At 38.7% G+C, this 18,621-nt stretch overlaps 2 protein-coding genes across 4 annotated transcripts in view; one reads left to right on the top strand and one right to left on the bottom strand.

The window, feature by feature from the left end:
• NELL1 (neural EGFL like 1) overlaps positions 1-18,621 on the bottom strand; it is an 821,645-nt gene that overhangs the window by 93,870 nt on the left and 709,154 nt on the right. The gene's annotated exons all lie outside the window — the stretch shown is intronic.
• LOC113920277 (programmed cell death protein 5) lies at positions 711-1,289 on the top strand. The gene has a single exon (XM_035723078.1). It carries the CDS (start codon positions 782-784, stop codon positions 1,157-1,159), a length of 378 nt encoding a protein of 125 aa, XP_035578971.1. The 5' UTR covers positions 711-781; the 3' UTR covers positions 1,160-1,289.

Below are 18,621 nucleotides of genomic sequence, written 5' to 3'. Positions count from 1 at the left end.
CAGGGAGTCTGCTTCTCCCTCTGACCCTCCCCCCTCTCATGCTCTCTCTCTCTCTCTCATTCTTTCTCTCAAATAAATAAAATATTAAAAAAAACAAAAACAAAAAACAATCCAATAGAAGAGATCAATGAAACCAGGAGGTGGTTCTTTGAAAAAATTAACAGAATTGATAAATCTCTAGCCAGACTTATCAAAAGAAAAGAGAAAGGACCCAAATAAATAAAATCACAGAAATGCAAACAATTATAAGAGAATATTATGAAAAACTATATGCCAACAAATTGGACAACCTGGAAGAAATGGATAAATTCCTAGAAACATATAAACTACCAAATTTGAAACAGGAAGAAATAGAAAACTTGAACCAACTGATAACCAGCAAAGAAACTGAATCAGTAATAATAATAATAATAAAAAATTCCCACAAACAAAAGTCCAGGGCCAAATGGCTCACAGGGGAATTCTACCAAACATTTAGAGAGGAGTTAATATCTATTCTTCTCACACTGTTCCAAAAAATAGAAAAGGAAAGAAAGCTTCCACACTCATTGTATAAGGCCAGCATTACCCTGATACCAAAACCAGATAAAGACACCACTAAAAGAGAACTACAGGCCAATATCCCCAGTGAACATGGATGCAGAAACTCTCAATAAAATACAAGCAAATTGAATTCGACAATACATTCAAAAATATCATTCACGAGTCGTGCGCGCGCCGGGGCGCTGCGGGAGAGCCCTCGGAGCGTGGTTGTGGCTGCTCGTCCCCGGACTGCCGCACCATGGCGGAGGAGGAGCTGGAGGCTCTGAGGAAACAGAGGCTGGCCGAACTGCAGGCGAAACATGGGGATCCTGGCGATGCAGCACAACAGGAAGCAAAACACAGGGAAGCAGAAATGAGAAACAGTATCTTAGCCCAAGTCCTGGATCAGTCAGCCCGGGCCCGTTTAAGTAACTTAGCACTTGTAAAGCCCGAAAAAACTAAAGCAGTAGAGAATTACCTCATACAGATGGCAAGATATGGACAACTAAGTGGGAAGGTATCAGAACAAGGTTTAATAGAAATCCTTGAAAAAGTAAGCCAACAAACAGAAAAGAAAACCACAGTTAAATTCAACAGAAGAAAAGTCATGGACTCTGATGAAGAGGATGATTATTGAAATTTAAGATGTTTAGAGACTGGAACTTAATGGAACAGTTCTAGGACAGATAATACTGGGTAGAAGTGAAGATCTGATTATTTACTTTGTTTATTGTCTATATGCCTTTTAAAAAAATAAACTTGTTATGCAAAATAAAAAAAAAAAAAAAAAAAAATCATTCACGACCATCAGGTGGGATTTATTCCTGGGTTGCAAGGTTGTTCAATATTTGCAAATCGATCAACGTGATAAACCACATTAATAAAATAAAGGATATGAACCATACGATCCTCTCAGCAGACACAGAAAAAGCATTTGACAAAGTACAGCATACATTCTTGATAAAAACCCTCAAGAAAGTAGGGATAGACTGACTAGACCTCATCATACTAAAGGCCATATATTAAAAAAACCCATAGCTAAAATCATACTTAATGAGGAAAAACAGAGCTTTTCCTCTACAGTGAGGAACAAGACAAGGACAAGGATGTTCACTCTCACCACTATTATTTAACATAGTACTGGAAGTCTGACCCTCAGCAATCAGAAAACAAAATGAAACAAAAGGCATCCAAATCAGCAGGGAAAAATTCAAACTATCATTATTTGCAGATGACATGATACGCTATGTAGAAAACCCAAAAGACTCCACCAAAAAATTACTAGAACTGATACACAAATTCAGTAAGGTCACAGGATACAAAATCAACATACAGAAATCTCTTGCATTTCTATACATCCATAATGATGTAACAGAGAAATCAAGGAATTGATCCTATTTACAAGTGTACTGAGAACCATAACATGCCTAGGAATTAAACCTAACCAAAGAAGTAAAAGATCTGTACTCTGAAAACTACAAAACACTAATGAAAGAAATTGAAGATGGCACAAAGAAACCGAAAGATATTTTATCCTCATGGGTTAGAAGAACAAATACTATTAAAATGTCTATACCACCCAAAGCAATCTACACATTTAATGTAATCCCAATCAAAAGACCACCGGCATTTTTCAAAGAGCTAGAACAAATAATCCTAAAATGTGTATGGAATTACAAAAGACCCCAGATAGCCAAAGCAACCTTGAAAAAGAAAAGCGAAGCTAGAGGCATCACAATTCTGGACTTCAATTTCTGTTACAAAGCTATAGTGATCAAGACAGGAAGGTACTGGCACAAAAACAGACACATAGATCAATGGAACATAAGAGAAATCAGTTTCTATCATCTATATGAGAGACGAGTTAAAATGTTAGGGTGTAAAAAACAAAAGTTGGAGATCACCTTGACCCTTCTGGTGTCCCTTTTCCATGGAGAGTCAGTGTTAAGAGGATAAGAAAAAAATTCCAATGTACTCTAAATAAACTACACTTTCGTTCTTTTCAGCATGGTTCTGGAACTTTCAAGAGGTCCCAATTGTTGAGATAAGGACTATAACGCATACTAGCTATCTGCCCACTACTGTCCTATAGTTCTGTTTTTGCATTCAGCTAGAATAACAATTCACAAGCCTGAGTGAACCTTACAAAAATCAGCAGTGCCCTTGCACCATACCCAGAGATTTGGATTCCAACAGTCTGGTTTGAGTCTCTGGCTTCAGAGCTTATTTTAAAGCTCCCCAGAAAATTCTAAAATACAACCATGATTGAGGGCCACTGAGGTCGAACACTGGAAAGTAAGCAACCTGCCCTCATGGAGTTCAACATTTGGGGAAAACAGAAGTTATCCAGTTCCTAACATGCAATTTGTCCTCCTACTACCATTGCTACAATAATTTGTATAAAGAAAGCTAGTATTTGCCATGTTGGCATATATCATGTGCATCAACCTAAGGGTAGCATAGTATCTCCATTTTTCAGAAGACAAAAGGAAAAGCTCTTTAGCAGACACTTGTCACACATTCACTGTGAGTCAAGCACTGTTATGGGCATCGGGGGCTTAGCCCAGATTAAGAGGCAAGATCACAGTCTGTAGATAGGTGTCATGAAATCGTCTAAAGTCCATGAGGCAGAACATTCTCAAAAATAGCCAGCCACCAGCCACCCAGATCCTGCCTCTGAGAAGTACAAAGGCAAGGGAGTTTTCTCCTTGACTCCAGCCTCAGTATCTACTATTGTTAGCAAGAAGAATCTATTTCATCTGCTTGTGCTCTTAGGAAATATCCAGCAGGTCTTGGGAGAGTGATAAAGATGTGTTTCCACTTTAATGCAACCCTTCCATTACTCTTTCAGTTACTAACATCAATCATGCTTGAAGACCATTATTAAGTCATGCTGCAATCTTCACCCACCCAGATTAAAGAACCTATCTCCTCTAGCTTTATCCTCAGAGCAATGACCTTATGGACCTTTCATCATTTTCACTGTTCTTTTCCGAGCTCTCTCCCACCGTCATTAAGTCCTGTGTGAATAGAATGATGAATAATGCACATAAGTTCTTTATGAAGGGGTCTTTGTAGCTGGACTTATAGGCTCTTTGAATCAAGACAGACTTCACCTGTAAGGCATTCACATTAGAGGAACACAATTTAATATTTTGTATGATCTGATTCTGATTGAAACACCATTTATTGAGCACTTACTATATGCTAGGCAGTAACTCAGGGATCTTTCACTTGTCATCTCAGTGAATATTTACAATGGCTTTTGGAGGAAGTCATTGTAAATTCCCCTTTTATTGAGGAATAAACTAAGGCTGGAATAAGTTAAGGGACAGGTAGATCTGTCCAAGACCATAGAGCCAGGATTCAGAAAAGCATCTATGAAGAAGTAGTAAAAGGCAGCAAAACACAACAGTAGAAAATCAGTTTAAGGAATATTTCCCTAACTATTCATATTCCTCTACTTGGCTTAGGAGGGAAATATTAAGGAAAATACTAAAACAAAGCCATTTGAGGGGAACCGAATGCTTCACATTTTAATTGACCAAACTGCATATTTCCCTCCTCTTCAGTGGTACTGATTAGGCACATGCATAATACTAATGAGCAATCTGTGGAGGTGAAGAATGCACTCCTTCCCACTGCACACAGAGGGGAACATTAATCAGGCATTCATTGCAGAGCAGTCCAGTTAAATTCCTGGTAGCCAGAGAGGTCTGAAGGCTATTTTAACTCAAGGAATTACTGTCCAGGATTTTTTTTGCTAGAGAAGTGTGACAATTCAGCATGTCTGTGGCTGACATTGTTAAGCCAAATGGAGTGTCTAATAGCTTTACTTACAAAAGAGTCTGCCAGGTTGCGTGACAGGTTCTTCCCTGACAGTGAAACTGTGCTACTTCCCTACTCTATTTGACTAGGTCCTGCTGTTACAATCTCTTACTTGACTGATTTGCATTTTTTCTTGAATGGGAACAGGAAGGCAATTTGTAGGAACAGCAGCTTTGATGCTGTCTTGGTAATGGAATGGTTAAAATAAAACTAGCGCTGGGTATAGGACAGCTTAAAATCCTACTGATCCAAAGCTTCTAGTAAAAGCTTCAGGAAAACTTCTATTTCAGAAAGGGAAGGATTTTTGCCATTGTGCCAGAGAGAATCAGTTATTTGTCATTTGTTATTTTCCAAAGTCTCCCATTATGTCCCTAATTAAATTTGGGAGACAAAAAAAAAAAAAAAAAAAAAAAGTGAATTTTACACAAGAGGTTTCCAGACCAATTCAATTGTTCAAAATTGAGTTCTGCTCACTTTTGCACCACGGTAAAGGAACCAACAAGAAGACAGCCAGGAGAGGGAGACTGGCAGAGAGTCACAGAAAGCATAACACACAAGGAAAAGCTGAATGACCTGGAAAGGTTTTCCCTGGAGGAAAAAAAGACAGAAATGTGGGGAGAGGTGATGATATACAAGTAGAAGGAGAATTAGAGTTTGATCATCTTTTCATCAGAGTCAATCCCCATGACATCAATATATCATCATAAAAGAAGTTGTTGAAAAGGCTTCATTGTTGATTAACCATCCTTGAGAAAGTGATGTTCCTTTTGCTTTATCCTCTATTTTCTGGTGTGTCTTCCTGATGGCCCACAAAAAGGCACAGATTGAACAGCCCCAAATCACACAGTAAATTACCGTTTGTTAATTTCTTTTTCCATCTTTCTGCTAAAGAGGAGTAGGGATCAATTTCTAATCCTTCCTAATAATTCTTGTTAACAGAGAAAAAGGCCCGTAGCTATAGGAATTGATAAAGCATAGCTAGAATTAATAATTTTGTTTCATATCTATATAGGTATGTATTTTTACCTAATTATCTTCTGTTTAAGGCAAGCAAAACTATCACCACATTTCTGGTAGTGATAAAGTATCCTTGTTATGTAAATTTATTCAAGCATAAAAATTAATTAAAAAGAAATTATTAGTAATTAATTGTACAAGTACAGCTCAGATGCTGTCACAGATGTGCAACATTATCGAGGTATTATTTAGACACACTGAGATTCAAAACTGCTTGAGTACTTGATGAGATAGCTTCTTGGGAGTGATGACTTTTAAGCAGTGAGTGCCTTGATGGCTGGTATGATACTCTGGTAGTGACTCCCATACTGGATAGAGGCCAGAACTCACTAACCTCTGATGTATCTTCAAACTTGAACTGTTGTAATTCTTTGCTGTACATTCTTGAACCTCCATTACTCAGATTTTGCTATGCAAACAAATGAATTCAATGTTTCTTAATAGATCAAAATGATGACAATAAAACATTTGTTTCTTACACATATTACATGAAGGCTGCAAGTCAATTCAAGCTTTGTTCCAGGTCTACTATGAATCTGCTCCACCTGTCTTCCCATTCTGAACATCAGGACGAGAGAGCAGCCCCTTTGTACAACATGGTTCCTCTAGTAACAGGGAGGTTCTGCTTGGATGCTACCTACATCCTATTCACTCACATACTAATGGCCAAAGCAAGTCACAAGGTCAGTATTGTCAATGGCGCCTACAGGAGGCACTGTAAGTGATGTGACAAAGGCTGCAGATGTGTATTCCTCTTAGGGGTAGAAAGGAAACAGATAGCTATGAACAACATTACAATTTACCACAGAACCATTCAGGTTAGGGATATACAGAACATAATTAAAATTATCCCAGCAGGGAGCAACTTCAGACACCAATGCTTCCAATTAAAATGACTGAGATATGGCTCTGTCACGTCTTCACATAATTAAAAAACATTGATAAAATAAATAGAAGAGCTTTTAAGGAAGTTGGTTCTGACAAATGTTAACATGAGGCAAAGGAAAAATTTAGGGCATTAAGACAGATTTTGCTTTTAGCTTTTTTGGTTTCCTTTTGTTTTTCTCATATGTAGACCGTAAGGCATCTGGTTATATCAGAAAGAACATGGAGACCCACTACAGGGACATAGTGACACTGTAAGAATTCCTTTCCCCTCTGGGTCTCTAACATGCCTTCCAGCTCAGATATGCCTTGAACTGAGATAACAGATTTGAAACAAAATAACTTTGTCAAATAGAGAATATTATTAGTCTTAGCTAAAGTTAATACATTTGGTGTATTAATTAATGATTACTATATGTGGTAAAATCTCCACAATTATTCTACAGAAGATGATAGCCACAAACTAAGAGATGACCCCTCTAGGCAGAAGATACAAGAAGTGCAGAAACCTCAAGGGAGCAACTAAATTATTATAGTCAATGAAGAAAGTTGATGTGACTAAAGCAATTTAAGCCATGGAGATAGTGATAGGAGATGAGGAAGAACAAAGAGGTAAACAGAGGCCAGATTGTGCAGGATCTCACAGGCTCAGGTTGGGATTACATTTCAATGTGAGAGGAATGATGAGCACAAGGCAATTTTGTAAAGGAGAAATATCCTACAAATAGTACATGGTACCTAATATTATTTAAGAAATTTAAGAAATACTTAGAAATTTAAGAAATATCTATTTGTCTTCCTTATCCCCTCATGGTAAAATAAGGCATCCGTTTAGAATACCTGGACAGACACTTTGAGCCATGAGGCTCTTGGAACACAGATTTGTGCAACTTTTAAGGGATAATTTGTTTTCTTAATACTTAGAAGAAAGAACAGATTTCTAAGCCTTGTTTGATTCAAACTACAGGGTACCCCATGTAAACCTTGTATTCCCTACCCCACCTTCCCCAAACATTTGTCTGCCAAATAATTGAACTCGTTACATGCAAATTATCTTGCTCACAAAAAAACAGATCCTGCTCTGGGTTTCTTGTGCCCAGTAACATTTGACAAAGGGAATGTCAGGTTAGCTATGAGGATAGAGTTCTCTTCAATCTGAGGGAATACTGAAAATATTCCTTCCTTCCCTAAAATAATAACAGGTACCTGATAATCTAATACTGTATGTGTAAAATTGAGGTCACTTCTCAGAAATTCCTGTTAAAATATGAATAAGTAAATGAATGATATAGAAAACCACTGATATTTTAGTGTGGAGAAATCAATAGATTAGGTAGTTGGTCACCTAGAAGGTCCTGAATATTCATCCAAAACAGAACAAATGACTTTCATCTGGAAAAATGAATGGAAAGGGTCTGAAGAGGTTAGGCCCTAAGGAATGCAGGCCTAGAGGCCCAGAGGCATGGGGCAGAAATGAGGGAAAGGACGGAAACAAGATTTCTCTCATTCCTCCATGTTCCTCCATCTGGAATGTTGGCCCCATCCCAACACTCCTATCTTTTTTAAGAGTCCAGTTCAAATGGTGCCTCAGTCATGAAGATTACCTGATTCCTCAGTAGGAAGAATTCTCATCTGAACTTGTATATGCATACCTGTGTCCCTCTATGGCCCTGAGCACTTCCCACCTTAGACTGTAGTCACCTTTCTGCTCTGTATGTTTTGCCTCCCCTGAAATTATAAAAACAATTTGAGGCTAAGACTAAGTTTGATTAATCTTTGTGTTCCTATTCTCTTTATATCTGGGAGCTTTGCACAGTGCTTTATCCATAGTAGGCATCTAATAACTGGTAATAACATGGATGATTTAAATGGAAGACAGGGAGGGAGAGAGGAGGAAGGAAGGGAGGAAGAAGAAGGAATTGTTAGAAACGTTTCCTATTTGACTCTTTCTTCTCAGATACTTCTTTCCCCTCAGCAGATATCAACAACATAGATTTTTCATATTGTTCAAGAATAGCAAAGCTTTGTAATTTTTTTCTCTAGGAAGTGATCCCTAATTTTTCATACCAACCCATCTGACTTGATTCAAATATTACACTGATCCTTCTCCTTCCCTCAGTATAATGAGATAACAAGAAAAGTAAACAAGTAGAGGAAGGTTTTATTTTCCAAGAGGCATCTCAGAATATGCTCTCAATAGTTAACTGGAAACTTGGCAGTGGGTAAAGGCCAAGGAGTGATTTATGACTCAATAACAATTGAAAGAGTAATGTGCTTAGTGGCATGAGTTAAAATAATGTTGTAATGCTCCAAATCTTTAAAGTTCAACAATGTAGGTTAAGGGAAAGTAAGTTGTACCTGATAAGCAGACAGTGTCTCAGGTATCTAGAAATACAATCAAACTAATGATGAACTGAGCTGAAGAGAGAAGGGGGTTTGCTAATCAGGGAAAAGAGTGAATTGAATTCTTCAGGAGACTGGAAGTATCGCTGAACAGTGAGCCATAGCTGGGGAGAGACGTTTTGGAAACAAAACAAAACAAAACAAACCAGACAGTGTGCCTTGTGCCTTGCTTCTGGGAACTTAGATAGCTCAAAGGCCATTAGGAAAAAAACATGTCTTACTCCCCACTGACTCTAGTGCTAAAGTCACTCCTGAAATTGAACTGAATTGAATGTCATACTCTTTGGGACCAGGCTAAAATAAGCGTTTTAAACCTTGTTTCTTTTCTATTTGTTGACCAGAGCCAACATGGACTTTTCATATGAAATAAAAAATTAAATTTTTGATATTTCAATTATAGCTTTAAGTACTCAATTAGGAGCCTAAATCTACTGGCTTTTCACATACGCATGTATATAAACATGTCTATAAGTGTGTATTCAGTGAAGTAATGAAGACCATGAACTTGGGAATCACACAGAATTGGTTTAGTGTCTCAGGTTTGCCTCTTTATAGCCATTGACCTGAGACAAAGTCCTAAGCTCTCCATGCCTCATTTCCTTATTTTTATAATGAGAATAATGATGGCACCTTCTTCATTGAATTGCTGTGATTATTAAATGTGACAAGAAATGTAAAGCGCTCATCATGGCAAGCAAACAATAAATGGCAGCTATCATATTATGACACATTCACTTAATCTTGAAATTATTTTCAGTTCTTTAAAGTCTACCATTTAAGGGAAATATCAGGCTTCTAGCTCACCAGCTAGGAAACATGGATCTTTGGATCAAAAAGACCTGAGAATAAATCAGAAAGGAACACAGACCTACATAGTTTTATTAAAGTCTACTGCAATGGTCAAGACTGAAAAAGTGGTAAGCCTCATAATTTTATCTTAGGCTCAATTTTATTCATTTTCCCCAGGCTACCTTCTCTAAATCTTCTGAATTAATTTCCAAACCTGTAATATTTTTCAAATATAGAGAAAAAGACCACTGAAAAGAAAGAGGAAAAAAAAGAGTGAAACACAATGTGATTCATGTATAGATCCATTTTTCCTTGCAGATTCCTGACTGCAAGGAATGACAAACACCAGCAAATGCAAAGCTGTAAATCTGGGAAGAATTTCTCTGCAAGTTTTTGTAGTTTTAAACATATATGCTCTGTTTTAGAAGGTTTGGGTCTGACCCTTTCTAAATATAATGATGAGGACATTGACAATATTTAGAAGGGATTATTATGTACATCTGCATTACTATGCCAGATGCTGGCAATATCAGAACGAGTAAGGCATGAGGAGTTCACAGCCTCTACAGGGGAGAAACCCTTAAATGAATGTCAGCGCACTGTGGTAAGTTCCGGTCATGAAGATGCATAGACTGCCAGGTATAGGACAGGCACGACCACTGACCTGGAGCTAGTGGGGAAATGTACTAGAAAGGGTGGCAGTGGAGCTAAAACTGCAAAGAGCAGGGCAGTAAGAAGTCCGTATCAGGCAATTTAAAATGATTAAGATAAAAATATGAAAAGAGGTTTAAGGGAGACCCATATGTATGGCTGAAATACATAGTTACAGGCAAGAGAAGGCAAAAGATGACACTGGAGAAGTGGCCACACCAGAAAGCCTAAGATATCACACTAAGGACAGCAGATTTTACCCTTTTGAGCCTAGGCAAAGGGAGCCATTGAGGCTTTAATCTGGAGTGACAGGAGCATATCTGAATTTTAGATGCATTTTTTTTTTTAGACACAGTGGGTAAGGTTACTTTGTACCAGCTTTGGTCATGCTGTGCACATTTCTTCACCTCAATTCTCCATCTCTAAAGTGGGAATGAAAAGATTCCTTACCTCATAACATAGTGGTGAGAGTTAAATGAGTTCATGTAGAAAACCACGTATGCAAGTACCTGGCATATCAGTAAATGTTAGTTGTTTGCCTTTTATGGATGAAGGCTGAAAACCATTAGCCAAATTCTAATCTTCATTAAACTCTTCAAACGAACTCAAAGAAGGGATGATACATGTCATTCAGTGATAACACTTGCATTCAGAAAGAGCCATTGTGTGTCCCCATCTAATTTAAAAAGGGTTCGAGGGGTGCCTGAGTGGCTCAGTCGTTGGGCGTCTGCCTTCGGCTCAGGTCATGATCCCAGGGTCCTGGTATTAAGCCCCGCATGGGACTCCCTGCTCAGTGGGAGGCCTGCTTCTCCCTCTACCACTCCCCCTGCTTGTGTTCCCTCTCTCGCTGTGTTTCTCTCTGTCAAATAAATAAATAAAATCTTAAAAAAATTTAAAAAATTAAAAAAAAATAAAAAGGGTTCAAGAAATCTGGCAATCTGCAAATGCACAAAGATCTAACCTCTCCTTAAACAGTGCAGTGGAACTTATACTTTCACAATGCATTTGAATTCAAGATGCTTCAACAGAACACCCTCTAGTCCCTTAGTGCACCTTACTTATCCCAAACAAAGTGCTTACTCTACTGCATTATCATCAGTGTTTCATTTGTCTGTACCAAAAAAGCCCTGGACCTTAAGCAGCTTGAAATCAGGTTCACTATCTTTGCATCCCTAAGCCTATAAAAATGTGTGGCATACAGACTGTCTTCAATTCTCTTTAGTTTAATGAGTAAAGATAATTCACATTTTAATTAAAATGCAAGTGAAGGGGAATGGGAAATGAAGTCCATTTTTCTAGGTTCTGCCCCAAACTACAGAGAGCTATGGTAAAGATTACAGTAAGCAGAATGGGGTTCGTAAGAATCTCACTAATTTCTTTGAAATTATAGAATTTTAGAGCTAGATGGAAACCCAAGGGCCATTTTCCAAGTGAGGCTGCTTGGCTTTCTGTTGAAGTAGAGGGAGGGTACTAAGTACTTCTGTAAAACCTTCCTTTGCAAGTGGAGTTCATTCAAAACCATCATTTTCACTTCCAGGACTCATATAAAATCTACTAAAAACACCAAAATGTACTGTATTACACAGGATTTGGTCTTCTGGTTATAGGAAAGCAAATTTTACCAGCCCAAGATATATCTCCTTGGCATACTACTTATTCTAAGCTGGTTATTTTTAAGAAACTACAGACACAAGAGGAGCTAAAGAAACTGAGAAGTTACCCTTTTATAAGAGATATTTCCACATATGGGGGGAATCTCCATTTGTGAGGGTGTCTCCCTCAGTACCAGGAAGACGGGAATGACTCTACATCTCTAGAAACTGTTATCAACAGAGAATGCATGTACTTAAATCTCAAAGTTGTTAGTTTACCCTGGTTTACAGTGCTTTTCCTGGTAAACCCCCATAAATGACTCCCCACCCCTAATGTCTGTAGCTGGAGATGGTATTTAAGGTGATAACTTTGGTCACTTCAGGGAGTCATTCAGTTTTCTCTCCCACGTGTACAGAGGTATACATGTTATTAAATTTTTGTTTTAAGTTCTTCCTGTTAATCTGTCTCATGTCAATTTGATTCTTAGACCAACTAGGAAAACCTTGACGGTATAAAAAGAAAAGGATAGGTCCAAAGTGGAGTTACCTGCCTCCAGGATAGCAAATCAAGACTAATTGCAGTTTCAACCTCTCCAGGAGAATTTTATATAATTCTATAAACTGGGAATTTTCTGGTCAGCACCAATGAGGTAATCTGTTATATAGGCCCTCTTCATCCCCATCCCCCAAGGAAGATGAGGTAATCTGCATCTTAAGACTTCCTGCCTTTCCCCTAAGGGAAGGTGATCTTGTCTAAAACAATCCCTTTTTTTCTTTTGCTAATAACTCCTGGCCCAACCCCTTTCCTATAAAAAAACATCCATTTTGCACAACTCCTTGGAGCATCTATTTGCTAGATGGGATGCTTAACCATTCATTAATCGCTTAGTAAATCCACTTAGATCTCAGATTTACTCAGCTGAATTTTGTTTTTGTTTTTTTTAAAGATTTTATTTATTTGACACAGAGAGACACTCCGAGAGAGGGAACACAAGCAGGGGGAGTGGGAGAGGAAGAAGCAGGCTCCCCGTGGAGCAGGGAGCCCGATGCGGGACTCGATCCCAGGACTCTGGGATCATGACCTGAGCCGAAGGCAGACGCTTAACGACTGAGCCCCCCACGGGCCCCTGAATTCTGTTTTTTAACAAAGAGTACAAGAAGGCACCTGGGTGGCTCAGTGTCTGCCTTCGGCTCAGGTCATGATCCCAGGTTCCTGGGATTGAGCCCCCCATCAGGTTTCCTGCTCAGCGAGGAGCCTGCTTCTCCCTCTCCTTCTGCTGCTCCCCCTACTTGTTCTCTCTCTCTCTCTGTAAAAGAAATAAATAAAATCTTTAAAAAAATATATATATATGTATAAAACAAAGAGTACAGGAAGATATTTTCCTCCCCAACCTACTCGTCCTGTGCTAAATAGAATAACCTAGATACAGAAAGACAAATACTACATGATCTTGATGAGGGAGCAGAAGGCAAGCTGAAGACAAAGCATAAGCTAACACCCTGCAACCTCCCCTCCCCTCCCCCGCCATTCCCAGGTGGGACATGTGTGACATTCTTCCAGGAATCTGCCAACTGTCTTAATGTTAATGCCTTGCTAGAGGGGTAAACAACCTTAACTTGACAATGGCAAGGTTTCCATTATCTTGTAGGTCCTCTTTAGCATATGAAAGTTCTTTTGAAACCTCCCTTTTCCTTACTTCCCCCAGCTGCTGAGTAATCAGCCACCCCTCACAACCCCTGTGCAGCAGCTCCTTCTGCCCACAGGTCCTGTCCCCATGCTTTAATAAAACCACCATTTTGCACCAAAGACGTTTCAAGAATTCTTTCCTGGTCGTTGGCTCGGAACCTCACCTATGTTCCAAAACCACATCAATCTCACTTGTATGAGGAACCTAAATATGTCAGACTTGTAGAACTCATACAGAGAAGTTGGTTGCCAGGAGTTGGAGTGTGGGGGAAACGGAAAACATTGGGTGAAGTATACAAACTTTCAGTTATAAGATATATAGTTCTGGAGACCTATTTAAAAAAAAAAAAAAGGTGGTTCTGCATGCGTTTTGATGGGAAGTAAGCAGACCCCTAAAAATTCCATATAGTTTTATCTATAATTTGACTGACCTGTACTCCTATTTCTATTAGGATAGAGATCCTTGGCAGTCCTGGTAAGTTCTGGAAATACCTGTTTTTCTTGCTCATGGATGAATGGAATCTAGCTAAAAATCCCAGAATTCCCAACAGAAAAATACATTGCATCTGAAAGCAATGAGAAGTGCTATTTCAGATCCGACCTGTCTGTTCACTGTATTTCCAGACAGAATTCCTCAGGAGAATTTGGGTTCATTTGTCAGTTTAGCATGCCTGTTGTGTTCTGCAAGCATGCTTTCAGATAAAAAATAATCACTTCCATTAACAGAACTGGTCTCTGGGTGGGCATCCAATTTCTCTACCTTTCCTATAGGGCATCATGGTTCCTGGGTCTTCTCTGTATCACCCTCACCCCCCAGGTATACCTTTCTGGTCTAGAAGGGTCTCTTAAATGTTATCAATCCCGGTCCTTTTAGGTAGGACTATAGATTCTATCCAACCCACTTCATCTTTTTTTCAGATAGTTATTTGTTATTGAATTGACAAATATAAACTCACCACTCTTAGAAGCAAATTGAGATTGGGTATAGGCAATTCATACTTTAACTGAAATGCAAGTACCTAAAAATCTTGTTATTAGCAAATTATTGGTCTCAAATAATACAAAGGAGCATCACTATGTAAGTTTAGGCAAAAAAAAAGTCTTAAGAAACAAAACTGATATCGATATAACTGATACTAAGAATCAAGAATAACTAATTATAAGACATAACCAGCTTAAAACCCTTGTAATATTCAGTGAACAAAGCATTATTCTGAAATCAACATGATAATAGACACTTGACCATTCTACCCTAAGAAAACTCTGACTAACCTCTTTTATGGACTGGTTTTGCAGAAGTTAACAGACCACTGATAAGACTAACTAAAGCTGGAACAAACCAGGAAGAATTCTTGCAGTTGCACATAAGGGACCAAGAATAAAGCAAAGTGAAGACGAGCTCTTACCCCGTTTGTGATATCGGCGCTGCCATCTTTAGTACATACAACTATGAACAAGTATGTTACTGAGTGGTGCCTGTGCAGAAACAGCGGTATTGTTCCTCTTACCTCACCTTCTCCCAACCTCCAATCACCTACATCCACCCTCAAAACCCAACCCCTCTCTAAAATCCCATAGATACTAAGCTCCCCTATTCTTGGGGAGACAGATATGAGAAGTCTTCTCCTGTCTCCTTGTTTGATGCCATGCAATGAAATATTTTTTCTCTGTCGCAAAACCAATGTCAGTGTTTGCCTTACTGTTGGCGGCAGGCAATGGACCCTCCTTACCTGGTAAATGGTTCCTTCAAATTCTGAGAATCTGAAAATGATGAACTGTCTCTTGAACAAACTGGAGAAATGTCTAGTTTTACCAAAAGTAATCATTAGCAATCACTTATAATAATAAAACAATCTTTTAGCTTAATTACTATGTCATTGAGAACAATTCCATTGTTGGTTCCTTCTTAGCCTACTAGGGAGCTTGCCAGTGAACCTTACGACATAGTGAGAGGTAGTGAGAGCAAGAGAGTACGCACACATCTCTGTCCTAGAGTTATTTTCAAATTATGTTTACTGAAGCCTTAAAGGTTATATACAGACTTAGGAAGAAACAAAGTGGTCTAGAGGAAACTCTTGTTATCAGCTTTAACCAGAACAACTCTGATTTCATTAGATATAAACTCACAAGTTCCAGGTTCTTCTCATTCATCTGCTGCAGCGGCTCTCCATCTGATCATACCTGATGTACCCTGTTCCTAACAAGCACTTTGTAATTCTTTCTTTACTACCCTGAAATGAAATTTCAAAATAATTTAAACTGCCTATACACATATTCTGTAAAAAATTTAAAAAAAAAATCACCATAAACTCTAAATTTAAGATACAAAAAGAAAATAATTTATAATACATTACATGCAAAAGTCTGGGATGGCTACCCTAGAAAACTGTAATTAAGCAGTTAGATGCTTACTCCTGCTAAGTTCATATTTAAGTGAAATAAGACAACATTCAATTGATTTTCAACATTTTTTTCTTCCAGTTGATATTTTTAAGATGACATAAATATGTATATCCATATATATGTCATAATCACCAAGAATGCTTGGATAGGATTTTCTAAGGTAAAGTTAGAGCACTTACTTTGTGCTAAGTACTGCTCTAAGCACATTACATTATTGACTCAAATAATTCTCACAACATCAAGAGAGAGATACTTTTACTGTCTCCAAGTTACAGCTAAAGGAGACAAAAACTGGTTAAGTACTTGGCTAGTGTCATACACAGCTAGTGTGTATAGCATCTGGGATTCAAAGTCAGGCAGTCTGGCTCCAAAACTCTTGATTTTAACCCTTTTGTTAGTCTCCTGGTAAGGAACTTCTGGTGAAGCTCCTAAAAAAAAACCAAAAAAATACACTCTTCCCCCAGTTAGCCCAGGTTCTAGAAAATGCAATGTATATTTAAACTGTGTAATAACTACTGCCTGTCATATGTAAAATAGGGTTGGATTCTAGGCTCAACTACTTACAAACTGCTTTTTTATCTATGTGAGTATCTGGGGAAATATTCACACTGTAGGGGACGAATTTTGCCACCCCAAGATATACCTGTTTAGCATATTGCTTTTTTTTTTTAAGACTGTATTTATTTCAGACAGAGAGAGAGAGAGAGAGAATATGTGTGTGTGAGAGAGAGAGAAAGAGAGAAAAACAGACAGATAGCATGAGCAGGGTGAGGGGCAGAGGGAGAAGCAGACTCCCCACTGAGCAGGGAGCTCTGATGCAGGGCTTGATCCCAGGACTCCAGGACCATGACCAGAACCAAAGGCAGATGCCCAACTGACTGAGCGACCCAGGCACCCCTGGCATATTGTTTATTTTAAACTGGTTATTTTTAAGAAACTGCAGACACAAAAGAAGCTCTAAAAACTGAGAAGTTACCCATTGTAAGAGACATTTACATGTATAAGGGAAACCTCCATTTGTAAGGGTGTTTCCCTTAGTACCAGATAGGATGACTCCAAATCTCTATAAACTGTTATCAGTAGAGAAGGCATGGACTTAAATCTGCATAACAACTTTACCCTTGTTTACTGTGCTTTTCCTGGTAACCTCCCATAACTGACTCCCCACCCCCAACACCTTCTGTCTTTAGCTGGAGATGGTATTTAAGGTGATAACTTCAGACACTTTGGTAAGTTACTCAGTTTTCCTAGGTCTCTCCCAGGTATGCAGTAGTTATACATGTTATTAAGTTTTTGTTTGATTTTCTCCTGTTAACCTGTTTCATGTCAATTTGATTCTTAGAGCAGCTAGAAGAACTTTGAAAGAGAAAATTTTTTCCTCCCCAGGAACACCCATCACGTAGGATACTGGGATAATCTTCAATGTCTAGAGCCATCCTCCACATTGCAGGACATCTGACATTGACATCCCTGGCTCCTACCCACTATATAACAATAGTACCCTGCTCTAATCACTATGAAAACCAAAATTATCACCACAGATTTCTAAAGCTGCTCCCTGCAGCAGGTTCTCTTCCTGTTGATTATTAATTTCCAAACTCTGTTACCTCCTGGAGCCTCAGAAGACAACTTATTCTCTCCCCAAATTCAACCAGAGCAGTTATTTTTATTCATTTTATGCACTGGAGTTCTAGGCAAGATTTTGCCTAGAAAAAATAAAATCTTTTTGCTACTTAAAAAAAAAAGTTTTAAAATACTCCTCCAGATTAGGACTCATTGCTCATGTCTTTTCAGTGGGAATAAGAGGAACACCTGTCCATAGTCTCTACTGCCTGTTTCTGTCTTCTCTAGATGAATACACTGCTAATGCCTCAATCAACTGTCACAACAGAGTTGGGGTGACAAGGTGCAGGCACAGCTAGAGAACTCAGCCCCTGATGCTGCTGGCTGTGTTTCTATATTGACTGATATCCACTGGACTCGTGTGTGGCTCCACACTTGTGTACCCCTCAGGATTTCAGCTAGTTGGGTGCCACATCTGGTCCACTGGAACTCAATCTTCCTATGTAAAGACGGGAGCCTGCTCAGCCACTAAGGTTTCATCTGGAGAGCACTGCATTGGGCTGGAAGCAAAAATAAACTTGCTATTGCTAATAGAGTCCTAGACCAGGGATCAAGACAGTTCTTTGCCACTAGTTAGTGGTGTGGCCTTGAGCAAATTATTCCACCTCTCTGGGTTTCAGTCTCTTCATGTGTAAAATAAAACTGGATTTCAAGGCTCCCAGAGCCCTTTTCATCTCTGACCCTCTCCACTTCTCTGATCCTCATAGTCAACTGTGGGTAGAAAGGTAGTGTGTACAGCTCCACGGCAAGGTCAGTTGTACAGTTAGCCAAAAAGATGAGCAAGAAATACTTTTCTTGAGCTAAGGCTTGCATTTTTTACATACAAGTAAGCTACGAGGATTATTCTGAACTCTTTAAAGCATCAGCAGGAGATGGTGCCTCAAGGGAACAGACAGAATGGTATGAACAATAGCAGTGATAACAATGCTTCAAGGAAGATGTGTTTTAGAATGAGCTTTTGCCTGGACTTTATTGTCTACTTGTCCAATGCATCCTCCTTCCTCCTTTCCTCTTTATATTGGAAAATAACTTGTCTGTGAGGCTGTCCAAGGAATTAAAAAAATAAAGTGAATGAATGAGGCTCAGGGAGGAAGGGGAAAAAAAACTGAGGCAGGAGGGAATTTTATAAGGTGATGATTTAAATGTCATCAAGTGTTGCTTTCCAGAAAGAAAATGAAAATGCTGTAATAAATTCTGGAAAGATGCCAAATGCTATTGTCA

This window comes from Zalophus californianus, chromosome 11 (genome assembly GCF_009762305.2).
Source record: "Zalophus californianus isolate mZalCal1 chromosome 11, mZalCal1.pri.v2, whole genome shotgun sequence".
Classification (NCBI taxonomy): domain Eukaryota; kingdom Metazoa; phylum Chordata; class Mammalia; order Carnivora; family Otariidae; genus Zalophus; species Zalophus californianus.
Note: the sequence above shows the minus strand (reverse complement) of the source record. Positions and strands in the feature narration are given on the sequence as shown.